We start from the raw sequence: 22,879 nt of genomic DNA on the forward strand, positions 1-22,879 counted from the left end.
GCAATGTCTATTCCAGCAATAAATCATTCTGTAGTTTATCTTTTTAAATTTAAAATGCAAACCCATTAACTTTACTACTGCAATACTACATCACCCACTGTTTTTTGTTCAGTTTGCTTTTTATTCATGCTACAGTACGGTACATATCTCAAAATAGTGTTCATTTGTACATGAACATTTCATTTTGTTTGTTGTGTTAAACTAGCAATATACTTGTTCTTTCCAATACTTGCTTTAAACTGTTATTGTTAAAAGTTGTCTCACAATAGCCTACCCAGTGAATAGAAAAACGAGACAAAAGGAATTTCTTTAAGTGTCCCATTTTTCCCACGCCCGGGAAAAATGGGACACTTTTTCTTTTATAAAAAAGTTGACCTTCCCGAGACGGTAGCCTTGAAATTTTTATGGGCTTGTGCCACCCTTTGATTGTTTGCAAAATCTGCAAAACAATAGTCATGCCAGCTGTGAGGTTATTTAGTCCAGCAACAGAAATATTCATTTGTGTCCCTACTGTCCCATTTTACCCTGGTTTATCCTACTGCAATGCCATTAGTTGAGGCTGCAAGCAAATCAAATATGTCTGAACAAGTAAGCAGTTTTTATTTTTACTATATCTATGGTACTACTTATTACAGCGCACGTGCACATAAGATATATGGTAGACTAGATCTTTAATTTTAATAACAATTTTATTTGTCTGCCCCAATAGCTCAATTGGTTAGCGCGTCACTTCTGGAACGAAGAAGTAGAGCTGGGTGATATTTCGATACGATACGATATTTTTTCGGCAACGATATTTATTCACAAAGTTCCGATTTTATCGTTTATAAATGTACTGAAATTACAGCAACATTTTTGCATGCGCAGTGACACAGGCATCGCATGCGCAGACAACCCAGTGTGTGTGCATTGTTTACGCATTGCGAGCAGTCTGACATCGCATGCGCAGACAACCCTCAAGCGTGTGTGCATTGTTTATGCATTACAAGCAGTCTTTGTGATTACGCAATCCTGCTTACTGATTCCCACGTGTTGCGTTGTTGCGAAGGATGAAGTTCGGTAAATACAATAGGGAACTTGCAAGCTGACTAAATTTACGTAGCATAGCGTAGCGGCCATAGCCTACGGTAGCTACAGCTAGGTAGATACTTTATTTTGTTTTGCTACTCACAGCTACATCTCTATTTTGCATCAAAAACTATCAACAAGGATAGCTGCATCTGTACATGGTGGGCGGTGGCGAGCTAATGCACTGACTTTTCCTACACTTGCAAAAGTTGCAAGAAAACTTCTGTGCATTCAAGCCACCAGTGTTAGTAGTGAAAGGGTGTTTTCACTTAGTGGCTTAATTGTTTTTAAGAGATCGTGCCTAAAACCCTGCAATGTCAACATGCTGACATTTTTGTCCAAAAATCTTTAGTTTGCGACAGTTAAATCGCAGCATTGTTTGCAATAAAGTTTGTTCATTTCAGTACCAGTGCTTAGTATGTTTTTCATGCAGTTATAGAAAGCCGTGCTTTGCGATTCGCCGTAAAATATTGAAACTTAGATAATATCGTTTTATTTTAGGAATATCGCCCAGCTCTACGAAGAAGCTTCAAGATCAAGCGGCGCTGGTTCGACTCTCGGGGTGTGCGCTTGAGCAACGCACGTTAAGGACTGCTCTCCATTCAGCGGCATCTAATGGATGGAATAGTTCCCCGGCAACAAGACTTCAACAATCGGAAACTTCACTAGCTGTCAATCTCGGTGACCGGGCCTGCGTCAGTGATTCAAAGCCTCTACAAGTATGCGAAACTGCCAGGATTAAGCTCTGCAAGAAGCTTTCCCAGTCCGAGGATAAAGATTCAATCAATCAATATCATTTCATGTTGAACTGTATTTGAAACAACTGTGCAGCCACATTTTTTAGGGTGAAAAATAACAGAAAACAAATTTTGGTATTACCAATAGTAAATATCGTCTCTAATAAGCTGAACTATCGTAACTCCAAAAATGCAGTTTTGTGAAAATTGAATTTTAAAGTTCACGCTGTGTTTGCTGTACATTCATGTACGATAGTTCATCGTTCTGTATCATCAAAACTAAAGCAGATGAACTTACGATGCTTTAACAAAATAAACTGTAGTCTATAAAGATACCAAATCAATCAAAAACGCAATTTTGAAAAATTTGGACTTACGATAGTTCAGCTGATTAGAGACGATATGTGGTTCTTAATTTAACGATTTTAGGCAGAAATCTAAGGCTGAAAAAAACTGTGCGACTGTATTGTAGCATAATGCATTTACAAGTTTTAGATGATATCAAAGATTAAATATTGTTTAGATGAAACCACACGTCAAAGCTAGAGCTCGACCGATATATCGGTCAGCCGATATTTATCGGCCGTTATCAGGAGTAGCCGATATATTGTATCGGCTATTTTTCACCGATAAATATCGGCCAGCAAAGCACACTCAAAACCAGTCATACATGCCTTTAGTTTAGAAGAAATATGTCGTGGCTTTCGTGAGTGAAGCTGCTTAAACCGGCAATGCTTTTCACACAAAATGCTATATTGAACAGAAAAATATATTGTTTTGTTAATGCGCTTGTTCGGCATTTATTTGTTGTTAGTTCAGGTTTGCATCGGCAAAAGCTTTATCAATAAATTATTCAAGTTTCCGAACATGACTGAGTTCACTTTTAGTTGAGTCAAATAATAACTACACTAAATATCAGTCAAAAATATATACCTACCGTAGCCTATATTCAAGCGGGTGGTAGGCTTGATTGAAGAGTAACTTAGTTTTCCGTCAAAACCCCGACTAGGTTTAATTGCGAGCAAAGTCGCACCATTATGCTTGCAACTTGTAGCCAGGGTTCATATGCCCTATAGAAATATATTCATGTTGTAGAATGTAGAGTGTTGTCTCACACGTACTCACAAAAATTGCCCTACCTGCCAAGCTGATACAATCTGCAGACTTTACTAGGAATACCACCTAAGTGAACGGACGTCACGGTGCTTCGCACCTAAATATCCTGACGCCACAGTGTGCGCGCCTATTTGACCGGCACCTAACTGTCTGCACCTAAAAGACTTGCTCCCAGTTTTAACATTCATGAATTCATTCATTTTATATTTCGTCATTACCGCGTCCAGAACGAAAAAGATATGACTAATTACAATAGTCGATATAGGCCTACCAGCACATAAATGAACTGAAAAAGGTGGCAAAACCTTGAAAAGTTTAAAACGTGCCCGAATAGTAAATCAATGTTTGTAGTAGGCTAAATGTCTGTTGTTAGCACGGCCACAAATCCCAAAGAACAAACAAGCAAAAAATAAAACAAAAACAAAGAGAAGCACACATTTAGTGATCAATGACAGTCTAATGCAGTGGTTCCCAACCTGGGGTTTGCGGACCCCTTGGGGGTCCGTGAGAAAGCATTTGGGGGTCCGTGATTACCTTGATGAATTTTGGACTATATGCATGCATTTGATGAATTTTGTTCTATATGCACGGTTGGAGCACCAGCTATGCTCTGGAACAAATCCGGATTTGCTGCTTTAGTAAATAACGAAGCTCCTCGTGTGGTTTTTACCCATTGCTTCTTGCACAGGTACGCCTTAGCAGCAAAAATTTTACCAGCAAGTCTCAAAGAAATTCTAACGAATTGCGTGAAACTCGTTAATTTCATCAAAAGCAGAGCTGTAAACCACCGTACTTTTAAAGCGCTCTGTCAAGAAGTAGGGTCAGATTACGAAGTACTTTTGTATCATTCTGATGTAGGCCTACGTTGGTTATCTAGAGAAGTTTTGAAACGACTGCAGCAGCTAAAAATGAAGTATATCATATGTCAACTCTTTTGAATGCAAAAGGAAGTCCCCTCTCAAAATTGTTTGAGTGTAAAAGTTTTCTATACGGCATGGCCTACTTAGCCGATATTTTCGGTCATATTATGATATTAACAATGTTAATCGTGGAATTCAAGGACCAGGTGTGACAATAATAATTGATGCAGCTGAAAAACTGAAAGCGTTTTTAGCCAAGTTGCCGGTTTGGAAACGCAGATTGGAAGCAGGTAATTACGCTAACTTTCCAATGTTAGAAGATCTTATCTTGATGGATGAAACTCAAAGAGAATGTAGAAAAATTTTGCGCACACTTTGAAACCCTGCAAATCTCATTTCAACGTTATATTAATTTAGAACACCTGCCGAACGAAGTTGAAACATGGAGTCGAAATCCTTTTCTTTTTGACTTGAACAACATTAGCGATGACGATCTCAGTAAAGATGACCTAATTGATTTGAGATCAAAAGAGTTATTACGCATTGAATTTCATTCAAAAACCGTAGAGGAATTTTGGTGCTCACAACTGCAAACCTACCCATTCTTGGCAAAGAAAGCTATTGTTTTGTTACCATTCATAACCACTGACAGGATGCCTGCGACCTACACCATCGGAAAATCTCCCTGTCCTTGCAGGCATCCAACCAGCTGAGCTTCGTCGCGAAGAAGCCATCCTGTCTCTTTCTCGTCGCGCTACAAACCCCAACCACTTGCTCTACTCAAGTCTCTATGAGTCTGTGAACGAGCAACCTCAGCGACTGAAATCGAGACACCCATTTGTACGTGCCGCACAACTCCTGATGAAAACCGCTGAAGACCAATCCATCAGTGCGGCTACCTGGGCGGACCACCAATGGAGCTCGGAGTGGAAGAAGAACTCCTCGAGACTCCAAAGTTTCATCTCCGACACCAGCAACCACCCAACCGGAATGCATTTGCCAATGAAGGCCTGGGTGCGGCTCAACCGCTTGCGTACTGGCGTCGGACTATTCCGCTCCAACATGCACAAATGGGGGATGGCTCCATCCGCGATTTGTGAGTGTGGCAAGGAGGAACAAACCGTAGACCACACCATTTGTAATTGCGCCATCTACCATGCGCCAAATGGTGTGCGTGGTCTGCGTGAACTGGATGACAAATCAATTGAATGGCTGCTCGACACCTGCCCAAACATCTAGACCGCGTCGCCGCCACTGCCCAAGGGTGGTGAAAGGCAGAGCCCCTCGACCCTTGGAGTGGCGAAGAAGGTTCAAACAAAGAAGAAGAAGATAACCACTTACCTTTGCGAGGCAGGATTCTCAGCTCTTGTTGCAATAGAACCAAAACATCGAAATCGCCTGGACGTTGAAGATGACATGCGTGTTGCATTGTCAAAAACTCAACCACAGTTCAGTCGTTTAGTTCAGGAAAACAAACAACAGCCCTCTCATTAAATTTGCTTACGTTGAGTTTCGGCATGGCACTTTGGGTCACCTTAATAGTAAAATACTGCTGCCATTTCTTGAACAATTCATTCATTTTCTTACTTGAGCAACTGTTTGACCTGATATTTGCCGCAGGAGTTATAGCGGCAATGCAATATGACACAGTACAGTAGTTGAGTAGCATAATTATTACAATAGTCAATAGTATGTTAATTGAGTTTCAGGCAAAATTTAGGTAGGGGTCCGCAGAATTAATAATTTGTCTAAAGGGGTCCATGACAACAAAAAGGTTGGGAACCACTGGTCTAATGAAAAGTGTTGTGGATTGAATTTGGCAGTTCTAATCTTGATGTGTATATGAGCATTGAGCAGTCATCATAATAGGGGAGAAAGAAAGCCAGACATAATGTATGAATGTATGGATATCAAAAAGAAAATGTTCAGGCATTGAAGTTTAAAAAGTATAATATAAATAATAAAATACTGTAACATCATTTTTACATTGAAACACTTTTGGTACAAGTATGTCCAACAATGATTAGCATTTTTTGTGGCATTTCTTTGTGTTCTAATTTCAGTTACACATATTCATGTAATAGTGCTTTTGTTGGGAAGTCGTATAAGTGTGGTTCATATGGTTCATAAACTAGAATTAGTTTTTTTTTTATCCTGCAGTATTGAATTGTAGAGGTCTTGGTCTCTTGGATCACAGAGTTATTAGTCATTTAGACTTAGCAGTGGTTAGCATACCCATTTTGTTTAATAAAAATTTTTTTGTTTTGAATGATATTTCTTTGTGAAAATCTAGTTTCATTTTAAATTAAACAAAGACATCCTGTTGACCGTCCGTAGTTTTTTGTGCAATATTTTTATGTAAATGTTATGCTGGAAACTATCTAGTTTTGAAAACATCTTTTCAAAGTTTTATTTTTTTGTTTAAAAGTTTGAAATCAGTACTCAATGTTACTGGACATAAAATTGTGCTTGCTAGTTGCTCTTGCACAAACCTATGCAGTTTGGCTAGCTTCATTATATTGAACTCAATTTTTACGAAGCTGCATTACCGAAAGCATTTTTACTGGTAAAAAACATTTGAAATATGGTGATAAATGTTGTAACATGGGTGACAAACATGAAAGTAATGAGCAATGTTGAGCACTTGTCTTGTAGAAATTGTATAAAGCGAGCTGCTTTAAGCACCTTTCAACCACGTTTTTGTTCGTGAAAAGGTTTATTGTCGAATTGGAAAAGCAGCTCATTAGTTATTTGTGATGGTTTAATAGCAATCAGTTGTGAAAACTGAGATTGGATATTGATTACATCACAGATAACTAAATTCGTTGTGTGACATTAATTCAACATTACAGACATGGAATCAATGCAAAGGGGACAGGCTTTGTTAGCATGCAATACCATGCAATTTGCAGTTGTAGTTTGACCAACGTATGACCGTTCGTATTTTACTACAGTACTGTTTAATGATTCACTATACAGCAACAGGAAATGGCTGGAGAGCTTTTGCACCAATGCACTATCAAAGCAAGCATGCGAGCATCAGTGTGTAGTACTGCTTCCTAGTAGCTCAGCCCTCAGCTGACACGTTGCAACCTGTTAGTGATGCAAACTGAACTGTACATGCAGTTTGCAGTACAATGTCGTATTTAATGTTTTTTTCAAAAGAAAATTAGAGATCGCAGTCACACTTGCAACCAGTCTTTATAATATTTCCTTTTTAAAATTTTATTTTTCTGTTAGTTTAATGCATGATTTTTCTGTGTAAATTACCAGACATTGAAAATAAATTAATATGAATTATTACAAAAAGTAATCGAACCAAACTTCAAGCTTTGCTGCTTTTCATGAGCATTGGCCTTTCTGTTACATTTCTTTGCCGTTGACATGCTGTGAACAATTTATTCTGAACTGCTGAACTCTTGAGCTGTATGCAGATGAACTTGATTGGCCTGGTCTGAAAAGGCATGTTGGGAATTGTTGTATTTTGCAGCCACGCATTGAGTAATTTTACACTTTAACAGCGTTTATCAATATAATGGTTTGGTCAGCTTTGATTGAAAGATATATCAAACATTTGCACCCTGGTATTTTTAACTGTTTTCCGCTATTCAACACAATATCGCTTGTCGCCCAATTCTGCTCTTTAGTGTTGGTTTAGCTTAGTGTTTTTTACGCATTCCTTACCGATAGTTATCTTTTTCATATTTTATACATGCAAGCCACACCAAGGGTGAACAATATTGAATTGACTAATAAATACACCAAATGAAAGTGTTAGTCATACTCATAGCAGACAAAACAAATGATTGTTTGAGAATGAATGAGGATGTTTTGCCGAATATGAGGTACCGTAGTTATGAAGATATGAAGCATTGTGCTGTACAGTAGTGGTATTGGAAACACTCATGCTTGAAATGACAGTAAACACATACTTTGCTGTATTTGTTTTCTCGTCATTTGAGAAATTTTTGTTATTCATCATGGTTTACAATACTTTTTTATGATATTGACATACAAACGTTATCAACTAAGGCTAAATGCATTATCATATCTTGAGTGTAGATACTGTTACGCTTAGTTGAAGTGTCATATACATTTGTTTTTCTAACTCAATGCTGCATGCGTCGATTTTAAAGATTTAGAATCTGTGTTTGAAACATTGAAGAGCAAAAAAGAATGTGGAATTTAAAATTGACAAGTTACTACTTTAAAAATACATCAAATAAGTTTTCAGACATGGAATTGAACCTAGTACTTAGTCTATTTTCATTTAAATTTCAACACGTTTTTGACAGCTTGTTTTGCCAGTAAAAATGCTCTGGTTTTTAGGTGACGTAATGACTTATTATGCTGTCCCAGGTTGAGAAGTGCAGTAAATTTGTGACAAAAATGCACAGAAACCAGCAGGGTATGTTTGAGCTTGCGTTGTAACCATGCGCTTCTTAACTTTAAAGTCGAAATTTGATACTCCCTTGCTTCAGAAACACTACATTTCAACGGGTGTAGTAGATTGTTTTGATGATGGATTCACCATTGTCCTCACAAGCGGAGCTAGATCAGGCTATATCACGTCTTGGAATAGTTGAAACGATCGAAAAAGTAGCGAAATCGCGGTCTGATCAGGTGAAGTAGAACTTCCTTATTTGGTTGCAGTTAATTGATGAAATCGCAGCTTACCGCACTGGCTGTTTTCCTAATTGTGTAGTCACTTCGCTCAGTTGAATGTTGTTTGCTTCTTCCAATCACTTGCTGATGGGAATTGTTGGAGTATCATTTACGCTAATTCTGAAAAAGTAAACGCTCCCTGTTTGCACTAACGCCTGCGGGCTGTTATACTTTTGCGCTGACTTTGCAGCTGTGCGCTTGCACGAAGTAACGCCCGACACCTTTTTTTAAAGCGTTTACCCTTTGCCATGATGATCTCTTTTCATCATTGCAGAAAACTTTTATTAAAAAGAGACAGTGTGTTTATTGTACAATACGTTTCACCACCATGTAGTGAAAAAATAATCTTCACTGAACACGGTCTGCTGGGTATTGTATCCACAGCAGAATGGAAAGTTTTCTCAATGGTTATTTGTGAGGCGGCTTGCCTGTTAATCTGTTATTGTGTATTTCGATCTTGGTTCTAGCCGGCTCACATCTACGTGTGTGCCTTGTCATTGAAAAAGTCACCGCGCTTATTTCTTTGTGCTTCCGATAATAAGCACAATGCTCCATTCACATCGAGTTGCTCACCACGCTTTGTGTAGGCTTGTATTGGTTTGTGTGCTCGCTTCGTTGATTTACTTTCAAGTGGTTGTTCTTTCCAAACTGAAAGAACACGTTATTTGGTTTCAATATGTAACTGATCTCATGAAATGGCTTAGGCCCTTCAGTGTATTTTACTTTAGTTTCTTTATGTTTTCTTTGTATGCCTTAAAATTTATTAAGGTATATACACCATATACTCAACATACAAAATGATTTAAGCAACAAAATTCAGCCGATACTACATTGGTTCAACGTCAACAGACGATTTAGTTAATAACAAGGATGGATTTAGCTAGCTTATGAAGGCTCAGTGGGTTGTTAGTCAAAATAAAATGTTTTAAATATTTTTGTTTTGGAGACTTGAAAATTGTATTTCTTTTGTCCTTGTCTACACTACTGGCTTCTTAATCCACGCTTTTATGTCCAGGAGTCTGGTGCTATGGACGGTAGGTGTCAAATTTATTGAATGACACGCTGTTATTGATTTAACAACACTGCATTTTCTGGCACAACAGTGTCAAGTTGAATTCAGGTTTGTCAAGTGTACAAGTTGAACTGACAATGAAATAGCTCTTAGCCTCATCACGCTGTCGTTATCAGGACTGTTGTACACCTCCATTGTGCGGGTATTGGCATTGCATACCATCGTATGGATCACCCCGGCATGTGCAGAAGACAAAAGCATATTGTTGCAATCAAAAGCAGAAGCCTAGACAACAAGTGCTCTTTCCATTGATTCAACGTTTGCAGCGTTGGATCAATGGAAGAAAGGACTAATTTGTTAAACCTACGTGTGAGATGTAGCTAGTTTCAACTGGGAGTCTTTTTCTGGCTTTATTCACACTTCAAGTGGGGCCGCCGGTGCAGATTACAGTCCTCCTCCCGAAGACGCGATAAAATAACCAGCGCTTCCACTTTTGTGGTAATTACCACAATTGTGGAATTTTCATCATGTTTGTGGTAAAAATGTGGTAATGAAAAATTTGTGGTAAAAATGTGGTAATATGGAAATTTTGTGTGGAAATGTTGCCAAAATGTGGAAATTCTAACTTTTGAAAATTTGACATAAAATACTATCAATAAATAAGAGCATTTAAACTGTTGTCCTCAAAAATCGAACAGATATGCAAAAAACTACTTATAACAGCATGTGTCTAGCATGTTCCGCTGTTTTCGGTTTGATTTTGGAATGCGTCCTGACTTTGACTTTGAAGGTAGGGTGACCATGTGATCATATTCATAATCAAGATGTCTTTCAGATTGTAGCTGCGGTGTCAAGTACAGTACTTTGCAGTGGCGTAGCCAGGGGGGGGGGGGGGTTGGGAGTTACAACCCCTTTTGGCACGCGTGTGACGTCACGATATTGAGAATGATGCTTTCAGTCTCTATGTCTCTAAAACAAAGTTTGCCTAATTTTAAACGAAACTGCATTAAAAGAGCGAGTTTTGCGAATACTAAACATTCAAATATCTCAGCCAGGAATTAGCAACAAGAAAATATAGAGACTTAGCTTTATTACCGAAAAATGCCCAAGAAAACATGATCTTATTCTTTTGCTATGCCACCAGACAGCACTATTTTACAGTAATATTTATACCCTCATTTTTGTTGAAAATGCTCTCAGAATGCACCAAATTTAAAGTAATTTTTCAAAATTTTCTGGGGAGGCCCCCCAGACCCCCCGCCGCTGGGTGTCGCCTTTGGCGAAGAGGCCGGCGGGCGAAGCCCGGCGGCCGTAAAACTCCCCCTTTCAAAATTCCTGGCTAAGCTACTGGTACTTTGCTTTCTTATTTCGGACGTTCTGTTAATAAACTGAGTAGTTGTTTTAGGCCTTATTTTACACTATATAGTGTAAATATAACCAAATAATAGCGTTGCCGGATAAGGAATTCTGTCGTAATTTGAGAAAAGTTTAAAGCTGTTGAAAACAAAAACTTGCATTTTAGAATTTTTTTTAGTTCTGGGTAAAAATCAAAACCCTAACCTTATTCCCAAGTCTTACCTTAACCCTTACTAACTTTAATCCTAACTCTGACGACACCTGATAGTAACTATGGCAACAAGTGGGTAAAGATAGCCACTGTGTTAATGTAAAATACGGTTAAGATCGGGTAAAAAATCACAGTAAAAACTGTGGTAATCTGAGGACAAATGTGGTAATACAAGTGGTAATCTAGTTTTGTAAAAGTGGAAGCACTGAAAATAACGCCGCACAGTTCAAAATACATTTCATCATGCTTGTAAACTTATTTCAGTGACCGATGAGCTAGCATCCTGCCACTGCTTGTAGCGGACCAGCGTTCGATTTCCCGTTCAGCTCATGTTGTAGAATGTAGATGTAGATCAACTGCTTAACAGTTACCGATATCATTGTTTCTTGCATGAAGCTATGAATTGGTGTAATGATGAGTAAACCATCTTCGTTTCGCCACACCATACTGCCCCGCATTGGATTTACCAATCATGCAGCTATGATAAATAAAAATAAATCATGATTCATACGATTCACTCTTCCCTTGTTCTCCATTATAAGTTGTTTGCTGTTGTTTGTTGATTGATAAAGTCATTCGCGCTTGATTGGCGAAAGGTCGTTTTTTTTTTTTGGAATAAATGCGGATTATCACTTGCAACACCTTGTTGTAACTCAGCTAATTGAACTCCAGGCAAAACAGGTCCTGTTTTCAAACTATAACATTTATTGTATTGTTGCAAGAACTTTGCTTTTTATTGGTGCAGATGGTTAAATGTGGTTCTTTTAGTAGAAAGGCCGACACCTCTCCCACATATTCTTGAATCACTTCCTCTTCGTTATTGCAATGGCTTAATGCGTTTGTTAGACCCCGAACGTGTTTCAGCCGCGAGCATCATTCGAACTATTGGTTTGTTTTGCCTTTGGCTAACGCATTCTTATTTGAATCTGCTGAGTTGGTCTACAATCTGCATAAATTTGGAGATTTGTCTACAATACATGACACACTGACACCGCGCAAATGTTGTGGCATCGATTTTTGTTGCGGCGAGGCACGTTCAATTGACCTCATTCCGATTTCAGGTTTTCATTATGTTCAACGCTACACTTGGCAAAAAAGAAGTAAAACAGATGTGCTTGTGAAAACCTGTAAACTTACCACCACCACTTTCAATGAAATTCAGCAAATGCAGACGCTTTAGCGCAGTTTTGCATTTTCTACAAGTTCTAAACTAACGCAACATATTGGTAGAAATGTTTGGGTGGTGTCTGAGCGAATCGTTTCACGTCGACATGACCGCTCCATCAGTCTCATTAAATTTCACCTTCAGTTGTACTTTTTGAACCGTATTTTACAACTTATGTAAGAAGTTCACAGGGTTTCCAAAATGTATACTTGTCAATTTCGGATGTATTTCAAGTGTACCGAACGTTAAAACGAGAATTAAAAATTTTCGACTACTTCTAATGAAACACTAACATCACATTTATTGCAGAGCAGGCTAAACTATCTGTTACATTGCGTTACTACTTTTCTGTTGTTTGTAACGTTCTGTTAGCTTGTTGTTTTAGCCATCCTACGTAATCTTAACCTTGCAAGCGACAGCATATCATTGCATACCCATTATCCACACAAGCGATCCAACTGTCCATACACACTTCGAGCGTTTCGAAGTCTTCGTCATTTTTTCTAGTTCACTGGCGTTCTAGTATGTTTGTACTAGTATAGTAGTCACTATTTTTTGTTCCAACCCTAACAGCAAATCAGCCGCCGTTTACATTGATTCAACGTATGCAGACGTTGAACCAATGCAAAAAGCGGCTGATTTGCGGTCTGGGAAACATAACATTAAGATAAAAATGAAAAAGAACCGACATGTTTTCAGTATGTTGAGCTATCACGCGATTCTAACTGAACTTCCAACTTCCATTCACTGCTAGGCTATTCTATTATTATCTATATTTTACTTTTTAATGTGTAATACTAATGCTTGAACGAGTACGCTGCTGTGTGTCAATATGATGCAAGTTTTTAGTGGGCTCTTCCATGCCAAAATTGAATCTTGCTGCACTGCAGGCTTTTTGCAGAGAAGCATTTGGGCAAATCAAATTTATTTAATTAATTGCAAACAATGCTTCATATTTATGGCGAAACGCTTTAGGTCCGTCATTTACAATGCAATATTGCCTGACGCAACTTAATGAAATGCATGGAAAACAAAATGGCTGGACTGCTGCAATGCCTCATTGCTTGCTCTTCACACTGCGCGCTTTGCACGAGAGCTGTTGCGCAATGGATTTAGCCGTTCAATGTTTCTGCTTTACGTAGAAGTGATATCAGCTTAAAGCGAATCAACCATTGTAGAAGAAAGGCGTGGTTTTTCTCTTGGCGTTTCTGAATCGCTATCTGGCTCATAACAAACCCATCACGCACTTGTCACTCGGGCAACCGGTCACGTCACGTGACTTTCATTCACTCGTGACGAAACGAAGCTCGTAGTATCACGGCGTTCGCTGTTCTTTGTTTGGCCGCCAAGCAATGTTACGCAATATTTTTGCTGTGCGTTTATGGGAATGGTTTTGAATACAATTTTGAAATCAACGTTGTCAGGTTTTGTTCCCGCATGAAAGCGTGCTATTTCTGTTAGACCGCCAATCCAGTTCTGATAATTTGCGATAATTTCACTTACTGGCATATCACTTCATTAGATATTCTTACTTAAAAAGTTTAGCAATGATTAAGAAACGCGTTGATTTAGTTTGCGGCATTTTGTGACCCGATGATTGTAAAATGGTTTATTATTGCTATTTCCTAAAGGCAAGGCTAAAAGTCTTAATTCACCCAACTCGACTGATAAGTTACCTTCGGGCACGTGTTGATCATGCGATTTTATCGCCACGATTGTCCATTTCAAAAACCTGTAATTTCATGCAAACCTGATAATTTCCGCTTGTTTTTATTCTTTCCTAGCTGTGAATATGCAGCATGTTGCAAAAAGATCAAATTTTTCTCTTGATTGGTTCTGCTATGCATCGCCTTAACATTATCTTACGTTGGATCTCGGCACAACCCATTATGTTTTACCAGGATGGTAGAATCCGCCTGAGGCTGTACGAGGTTAGTCAGCAACAAGTTTGTGAGTTTCTCAATATTGCAGAGGCCGATTCTATATTGATTGCCGAACGCCGGCGCATAAATAAACAGCCCTCAGGGAGCAGTCTATTAGATTTATGACACACTGGTTCTTTTTATTCCACCCGTTCCCGAAACAGCAAAAGTACAAGCATATACAGATTCAATATAGTTTGGTCATTTACTGTGCGCGTTGCAGAGTGGTAGTTTCCCAGACAGCAAATCAGTCGTTTTGTACATTGTGAATCTGCATTTGCGTCTGCAGACGTTGAATCAATATAGAAAACGACTGATTTGCTGTCTGGGTTCTCACCAAGTCATAAATCACATTTTCGTTCAGATAGCCCTGACTCTGTTGCTTAAATTTAAAAACACAAGGTGCATGGTTTTCTGAATATTTGCAGTTCTTACTGAGCAATCAGCGGAAATCCCTTCATTCGAGTTTCCTTGCTGGTGTTCCTGACCGATTTCATTTCTCAATAAAACGATCGGTTGTTTATTTTTTCCAGCAGTTGTCTTGAATCGGGGTTGTTAGCATTACTTTCTTTCTGATTGGATAAAAAAGTTAGGTCTTTGAGCTCGGTGGCGTTAATATCGGTGTTAAAACATTTTTCATGAATTTAAGAACAATGTTGTTGTTGTAATGAGTTGTGATTGGAATGAAAAGCGAGCAGGAACACGTTTTTAAAAATCTCTGCCTGAGAGAGAAGACTTACTATTTATGCGTGCTTCGTTAAACAACAATGGTGATGGTTACAGTTGATTGGTGTTCACTACACGAATTTATTGGAAGCACGCACATTCCCCAGACAGCAAATCCGACATTTTTACATTGATTCAACGTCTGCAGAATGTAAAAATGGCGGGTTTTGCTGTCTGGGTGCATTGTGAGCTAGCTAATTAGTTGTCATTTCATCCTTCACGATACATATTTGTGTATTTGATCTGGTCAAGGTGGCGTTTGTCGTATGCAAATACTTTTAAAAACAGCGTTAAATTCACTTTGTTTTAGAAACAGTAGATGTACTGCACATCTTTGTTTTATCTCAACCCGGTTTTGTGTTTATTGTGATTGTGTTTTTATGCCACAAAAGTCCTAGATATATTTTGCTGTCACGTTTTGTTTACTCCTTTCTGCTGGCCTGCTCGTTTGACGCTTTGGGTTACATCCGGCCACTCTTCGCGCAGTTATGATGGGCCTAATGTCACCAAGTTACCGTCTTGTTTATGTTGAAACTATACAACACTGTGGGCTTTCTTTATACCACCCTCTATTATCATCACATTTTTGTGAGGTTCTTCAATTTTAAATTGTTTTCTGCAGCGTCGTAAATCGTTTGGTTGTGCGATAGCTGAGAATAAAATAGGCTTGTCCATGGCTTATGCTTCAATTGCTACTTTGTTTCGACTTTTTTGTGCAATTGTTTCACATACACAACTTGTCAAGCATGAGTACAACTCTGTTTTCATATCACATTTATGTGCCAAGAGATCGCCTGAGCATTGCTGTTGCATCATACAATTCTCCCTACTCTTGAAATTTCCGTTTTCTTTGCTTGTCTATTTGATTAATTCGAACTACTGTGGCTTGTTGATCGTGTTGCTAAGACTGCCCCTTTTCCCGTTCTGCACTCGTTTTAAAATGTTACGGTAAAGGAATTTTATTGTATGATAAAGTTTTATAACTTTGACTTTGTATTTTTGCACATCATTTAAACTTAATTTGAATATTTTAAAAACATGATAACCTTTACAACAGATACTTTATCACAGGTAGGAGTAAGGATTTTGTGAAAATAAATCGTTGGACTATTCAATGTGTTGGTCAATTCACTTTTTTATTGTTGTGATTTTCGTTTGTCATGATTCAAGCTGGGCTGGATACTATTACAGCGCATCTTTCCGTTCGGAGAAGTCAATTTGTGTGATTTGTAATTACTTTTCAGAAAGGCTTTGTGTCATATAAACGTGGAAGTACTGCGTTCAAATGGGAGAAATAACAGTTTCGTTTGTCAATTCTCAAAAATAAAGTGAAATGAACGATTTTAGACACGAAACGACTAAATCTCAACAAAGAATAGCCTACCTTTATTTCCCAGACAGCAAACGTTGACAAAGAGATAGCTCAATTGGTTAGCGCGTCACTTCTGGAACGAAGAAGCTTCAAGATCAAGCGGCGCTGGTTCGACTCTCGGGGTGTGCGCTTGAGCAACGCACGTTAAGGACTGCTCTCCATTCAGCGGCATTTAATGGATGGAATAATTCCCCGGCAACAAGACTTCAACAATCGGAAACTTCACTTTGTCAATCTCGGTGACCGGGCCTGCGTCAATGATTCAAAGCCTCTACAAGTATGCGAAACTGCCAGGATTAAGTTCTGCTAGAAGCTTTCCCAGTCCGAGGATAAAGATTCAATCAATCAATCAATGCAAAAAGACTGATTTTGTTGTCTGGGTATATACATGAGAGGCTGCACAAAGTAACTACCTTTTGCAATACAATATGTGTCAGCTATCAGCATCGCATGAAGCTGACAAATTACGAGGAATGTACAGTTTTGTTAACATTAAATCTGCAACATTTGTGCAATTATCCTTCTATTCTGAATATTGCTACCTGTGTGTTTTTTTCTGGCGACTTGTAATTTGTTTCGCTGTCTAAGGAGATCACCCGCTTGAGTAATTTTGTAGAAAGGGACATATTTATTTGACAATTGACTTGCATGAAGATGACTTATGACCTCATCAATATTGGGGCTACTGCGATGCACAAAGGCCTCTATTGACAATCGAGTGACATACAGTACTGTACAATATTTCCCATCTGTAGCATTGCCAATCATCCGATTTAGACCGGTCGAAATTGTTTGGCTGTTTAACTGCCAACGTGACTTTCAAAAGACAACCGGAGATTATTCTAAATTGCCTTCGCATTCCAGAGTGTTGCAGGTGTGGTAATTATGGTTTGTCTTAGCGAAGTAACAATGCACAAAACCGAAGACATCATCAATTCAAGCTGTTTTGTTTGAACTTATTTGCAACCAGCGTCTCCACTTTATTGCTACAAAGTACACTTGCAATGTTTTGGCAGTCTCTTCTGTATAAATCCACTATGACAAGACATCAAATTGGTTGAAGCTGAAAATGGCGCCAGGAAAGCGTCATCTTGTATGAGGCATTCAGCACCAGCACTTACGTTCTGTCACACATATGCTCGTTGCGAAGGCAAGCATTTTGTTGTATCTTGCCTTTGTAACCAAAAAAAAACAAAAACAGCTACATGGAGAACCATAAGGTTGTGTTTGTGATTGATTGATTGCATTGGAAGTTGGTGTACAAATGAAATAACCGTGATGCATGATGGCACTGACAAAACACTAGAGTGAAGTTGATTCAAAAAGAGGTTAACTTTAAAATCTTTGTTTTTGTAGTATATTATTATTACATTGTTTCAACGTAAAAAATCTTCGCTATTGATGTCCCGTCGGGTGTAAGTTGTAGTGATATACATTAAACAAAGGTTAGTTAGAGTGATTTCTCGAAATTTGCTTTGTGTATTTTAAGGAAACGAAGTCCACCGCCATATGAGTATTGAGTAGCTTTTACCAAGTTTACAAAAGACATCGAACTGATGTTTAATGACGTATCAGCACTGTTTGAATGACGTTTTATTATTTTTTCTTCACTCGTGGACGTGGTTGGTTGTAACTCAGTACATAGAAAATTCACGATACGCATTGAGAACATCGCCCTTCAGTTTGCACTCTGGCTGGCACGATATAATCACTTTCTAGGCATCAACAACTGTCCGTCGCCAGGCGTGGAAACGATGCAAAATATAATTGTTTTCTGGCTGGGTTTGCAACGTGACTTGGCGTTTTTATTTGTTGATACCGCACTGGCTTCGCATGCCAATAAAATTGCAACAGGGTAGCGGCGTTTGAAGGAAGCTAAGTTAGGCATTTCGGTTTTATTTTTTCACCGTATAGGAAATTATCACATCACGTGTTCACCGGTATTGCATCACTTTAAGTGTTTACATCTGCGCATTAAAGTGACTCCACTTGCGTTGGAGCATGTTTGTGTTGTGTTAAGTTGCCATTTTACGACGTTGCTGTAATAACATTCATTATGAGAAAAACTTATTGCCCATTGTTTAGTGTTTCTCTTTCTTCTGTGCGTGATCGCTGGGCTTACTCGCAGTCGCATTCGAGTGTATTTTTAGCAACTGCCTTTACATTGTTTGTTTTAACTCTACTAACGTGGATCAATACACAAGTAGTAAGGCATTATTTGCTGAAACTGTTGACCTGGTGAACTCGATGAACATGTACCAACCAAGTTGGTTTAGTGATGTCGCAATTTCTATCGCAAACATTCGCCAAAAGTGCCGTGCGGTGCAGTTTCGAGAAAAAGAAAAACCGAGTAGCCGACATCTCTTTTTCAGCCTGAGACTCTCTGTTGCGTGTAGTAAAAGTTCTGTCACAGTACTATTTGCAACAAGCAATAGTGGTTTCGCAGTTTTTGCAAAAGGAGCGGCATTTCCTCTGTTAGACTTTTTGTTGCAATACTTAAGTGCGCTGTACATTCATGATAAGCAGAAGGCAAGGAATGAAGCAGTGCAGCAGCCAGTCACGGCAAAAAAGTTGAGCTGCGTTTATAAATTTAGTTGAATTTTGAAATTATGCAAGTCTAGCAAAGCAAAATTTACATGTTTCTCTACCACCAAAGAAGTTACCGTATTTCTAATTGGCTTGTTCTGTGTGGGGCACTTTGGCTAATTCTGCTCTTTGAAAACTACTTTGAAACAGCAAGTTGTGTTCAATAACTGTCAGGGTCATTGGAGGGCATGTGAATTGTGAAGACATGTTAGAACTATATGAATGTAAGTTACACAGTAAATTGCGTTAGTACTGCAAATAGAGTTCTGTGTCAAGGGCAGCAAATTCAAGGAAATGCAGTCACTATTTTTAAAGGATGGTTACCTTTAACATCTTACTGTTTAAATGGGTCTGCTACTATTCGGTGAGTCCGATTCGGTGAGTTCCTAACCTCTAACCCCTAACCCTAAAACGGCAATGATAATTAGGCTACGGTACCCGATAATTTAAAAAAAAAATTGAAAAAAAATCACCAAATAGGGATCGGACTCACCGAAACGGGCCATTCCGTGTTTAAATAACAGCTAATGCAACATGTCTGTGCCGCTTTAACGCGAACTCTTCAAATTGTTGCAGTACCGGTAGTTGACTGTAGCTACGACTGCACTGCAACAGCAACGCCATAACCAATAGGCCTATAGTTTGTAGTGTGTTGATTTAATGTAACTCATATACATTTACGACACATCACAAACCAATTCTTTACATTTCAGAAACTTTTAATTTGGTTTTAAAAACATTAGCAAAGTGTTCTAATGTTTTGGTTTTGCTTCCATCAAAAAAATCTCTTGCCCAACCATTTTCTGAACTAAATGTCTCAAATTATCCATGGCATCGTCTGTGATGAGACAGTCACGTAGCCCTACAAGAAACATCTCATCGGTAGTTCCTGAAGTTACACTTAACACTTCATTAATTGGAAATGGCTTATCATCGCTGAGTAACAGCTCAAAACAAAGCAAAGTATTGGCAACAGCACAGAATCTATCGGTTGCATATTACCCGACTGCAATGACTTCCCGTACAAATGACAGCAACAATAATAACAATGCCGGCTCTAGGCCTCAATCTGGCAATCAAAAAGGTTAGTTCTGGTTGTTTTGTAGTTTATGCTGTTGGGTTTTACTCTCAATAGATGCTACTGCTGTACAAAGAAACAGCTCTAAATTTGATTTTGTGACATTAAACGTGTACTATAACGTACTTGTGGCAAACATGTAGATGCTGGTTGGCAGATTTTGAAAACTATTTTAATAAGACTTTCTTCAGACAGCAAAATCCGTCATTTTTACATTGATTCAACGTCTGCAGACTGTAGCAACGTCTGCAGACTTTGAATTAATGCACAAATGACGGATTTTGCTGTCTGGGTTAATGCATGATCAGCAGTTGGTGTGATTCTTGAAGAGCACACATGCTTTTATTGTGTTAGCTTTTCTGATTTGAGTTTTACCATTGTTGTATGGTTACTGATCGTCGCCCAAAGATTAAAAAACAAATGCTTTAGATCATGATTCCAACGCATCGACTTCAGTAAGTTTAACTAAAGCCAACACGAGTAATGCTCCCTTGATAGGCATCTCCCAGCAAGGAGTAGACTCCACTTCTATTGCTCCTCCACGAAGCGTTACATGTTCAGGTCAGCCTTGTGGATTTAGGTTACTCTTTTCATTTCACATAACTTGGGTTAATTGGTTTGATACGTTTTAAAGCTTATTGAGCAGTTGCCGTATTTTTCATTTTGAGTTGGATAAAAAAAAAAAATTCTGTTGTCCATGTCTGGGCTCTAGTGCAGTTTTGTTCGCATAAATTGTGCAAAAAAATTTGTAGAATGAAAATGATTTTAAATCCGAAAAAAAAATCAATCACTTGTGCACTCATTTAACATCTGCAATGGTTTAATCAATGCAAAAAATACAGATACATTGCTTGCGGAATTGTCCAAAGGTTCGGGCGTTGTTTTCATCTTAAATGTTTGTATTGTTGCACAAAATGCGATGCAAAATGGCATATTACATTATTACAATGCAATTCGTGTACATCATTGTGTGCAATGAGGACTCACCGACACTTTTTTACAGTTGGTGGCCATTTTTCACTCTACGAAGGTGCAGCAATACAAGGATCAGTGCGACAACCACGGATGCCGATGCAATCGACTAACACAACTACTCTGCAATATGTTTCTAATTCTCCCGCCATAATCAAGCCCCATTATGGTCCTGGCCAGATACCCCAGTCTAAAATTGGTAAGTTTTTAAACAGGCTGCTCATAGACCGCAATTGCAAATGTTCTTGGCGAAATTGTGACTACGCTCACTCTCTCTTCTATGTAGTATTTTCTTATGCTTTTGATTTATTTTTCTTCATAGGGAGTGAATATGTGTGCAAAGTCTACAAAATAAAAAAGTAATTGAAGTTGATTAATTTGAATTACAAAATCAACTCGCCTGTATTCGAGAAGCTTTGTTGTTTTTTTTTATCAATCGCAGTCGTTGGAGTCTACGTTTTTTCATGCTGTACTTAAATTTCTCAAACAAGCAAGTTATCGTTTATTTTACTGGTACCTATAGCTATGTTTTTGAAAATGCGGTGTCGACGTAACCGTGAGCATGTGTGTACGTATTAAAACCATTTCAACAGAGATGGTTACTTTCAAGAAATGAAGAGACTGTATGAACGGTTCCGGCGTGTTGAATTTTTCTACAACTTCATCAGTGGCTTGTGTTGACATTTGACATGAAACAGCAAACGCATACCCACAGGGTTAAGTTGCTGAACTGCTTCTAAACTGTGCACTTTGCAAGTGAAACTTGTGCACAATTGCACACGGTTCAAAAAGATGTCGTTGGTGGTCATAGCAAAGCTTCCTTTCGCATATCATCTGCTACTTATTGGATTGTAGTGTGCATGACTAAATTGGGCCATGTTAACAGCCAAATCATTGCGCATATCCAATTCATAAAATCCAACATGTTTTGGTTGTCTATCACATGGTCATGAAGTCGTGACTTTAAAGGTGTTAAGCATAAAAAAAAACTTAACTGATTAGTTTCTATTAAAAAAATATTAAACCAACTTGTTCACAAAAGTTCTTTTGTCCTGTCAACAATACAAAAGCATACTAACGGTAGAGTATTTTCACCTGCGTGCGCAGCTTTTGTTATATTGCCGGTCTGAAAAAGCTTGTTGTCACTGTACGGAATGACCAGTCACAGTAGAAGAGTTTTAAACAAATTTTGAAGGTCCTAGCATTTCTTGCTCTGTATGACTCGATACATGCTGTGACTGATCTTGACTTTTGATAAAACGAAAAATACCTTCCGTGACGTTTCACATCGTTACAAAGCCTGTGCAAACATTTAGTGAGAAAAGAAAATTATCATTACATACAAACGAATTTACTTTAACACAAGTCAGTTCAATCATGAACAGCTAAAAATCAATTTCGATCAACTAGCCACCAGCAGCTAAATTATCTTCAGTTAAGCTTATTCAAATAGAATCATTCTATTTGAATAAGCTTTACGGAAGATGATCTAGCTGCTGGCGGCTAGTTGATCGAAATCGAATTTTAGCTGCTTATGATTGAACTGACTTACTGTGAAAATAAATTCGTTTTTATTGCAAGACATGTAACTGAGTCGTTCGATCAAGCATTGTTGTGGGTTTGACACCTGTCAGAAGATATTTCATTTTCTTGAATTATCATTACACTGTTCTTTGTTGTAGTAGTTGTTTCCAAGTCAAGAGATATTCCAAAAATAGAAGTGGCTCGTTTGGTCATGACAAATGCGATTTATTTATAGACGCCAACAATTGTTTTGTTCAACCCGTAATTCGCCGGTTGTCTTCGACCGCTGTCGATTCTCACCAAAACACTGGCTCTTTTCGCACAACCGCGACCCCGTACTTGCCCATCAGCGCAAACATTGCTGCTATTTCATCACGAACAGCAACTGCTCAACCACTGGCCAAGAAATCTGCAGCCAGTTCTGCGCATGACCCTCCAAGCGTTCCAGGTCAGTAAATCATGGACAGAAGTTGAGTGCAGGAAAAACTCACCTTGAAAACGAACCTTGA

At 38.5% G+C, this 22,879-nt stretch overlaps 1 protein-coding gene across 1 annotated transcript in view; it reads left to right on the forward strand.

Moving 5' to 3' along the window:
- LOC145780608 (protein capicua homolog) overlaps positions 1 to 22,879 on the forward strand; it is a 52,159-nt gene that overhangs the window by 4,267 nt on the left and 25,013 nt on the right. The window contains exons 3-5 of the mRNA XM_082592233.1: positions 20,304 to 20,435; positions 20,878 to 21,045; positions 22,606 to 22,818. Coding sequence (XP_082448359.1) covers positions 20,304 to 20,435; positions 20,878 to 21,045; positions 22,606 to 22,818 — 513 coding nt within the window. The remainder of the gene's footprint in view (positions 1 to 20,303; positions 20,436 to 20,877; positions 21,046 to 22,605; positions 22,819 to 22,879) is intronic.

The sequence above is a fragment of the Aplidium turbinatum genome, chromosome 12 (assembly GCF_918807975.1).
Source record: "Aplidium turbinatum chromosome 12, kaAplTurb1.1, whole genome shotgun sequence".
Lineage (NCBI taxonomy): Eukaryota > Metazoa > Chordata > Ascidiacea > Aplousobranchia > Polyclinidae > Aplidium > Aplidium turbinatum.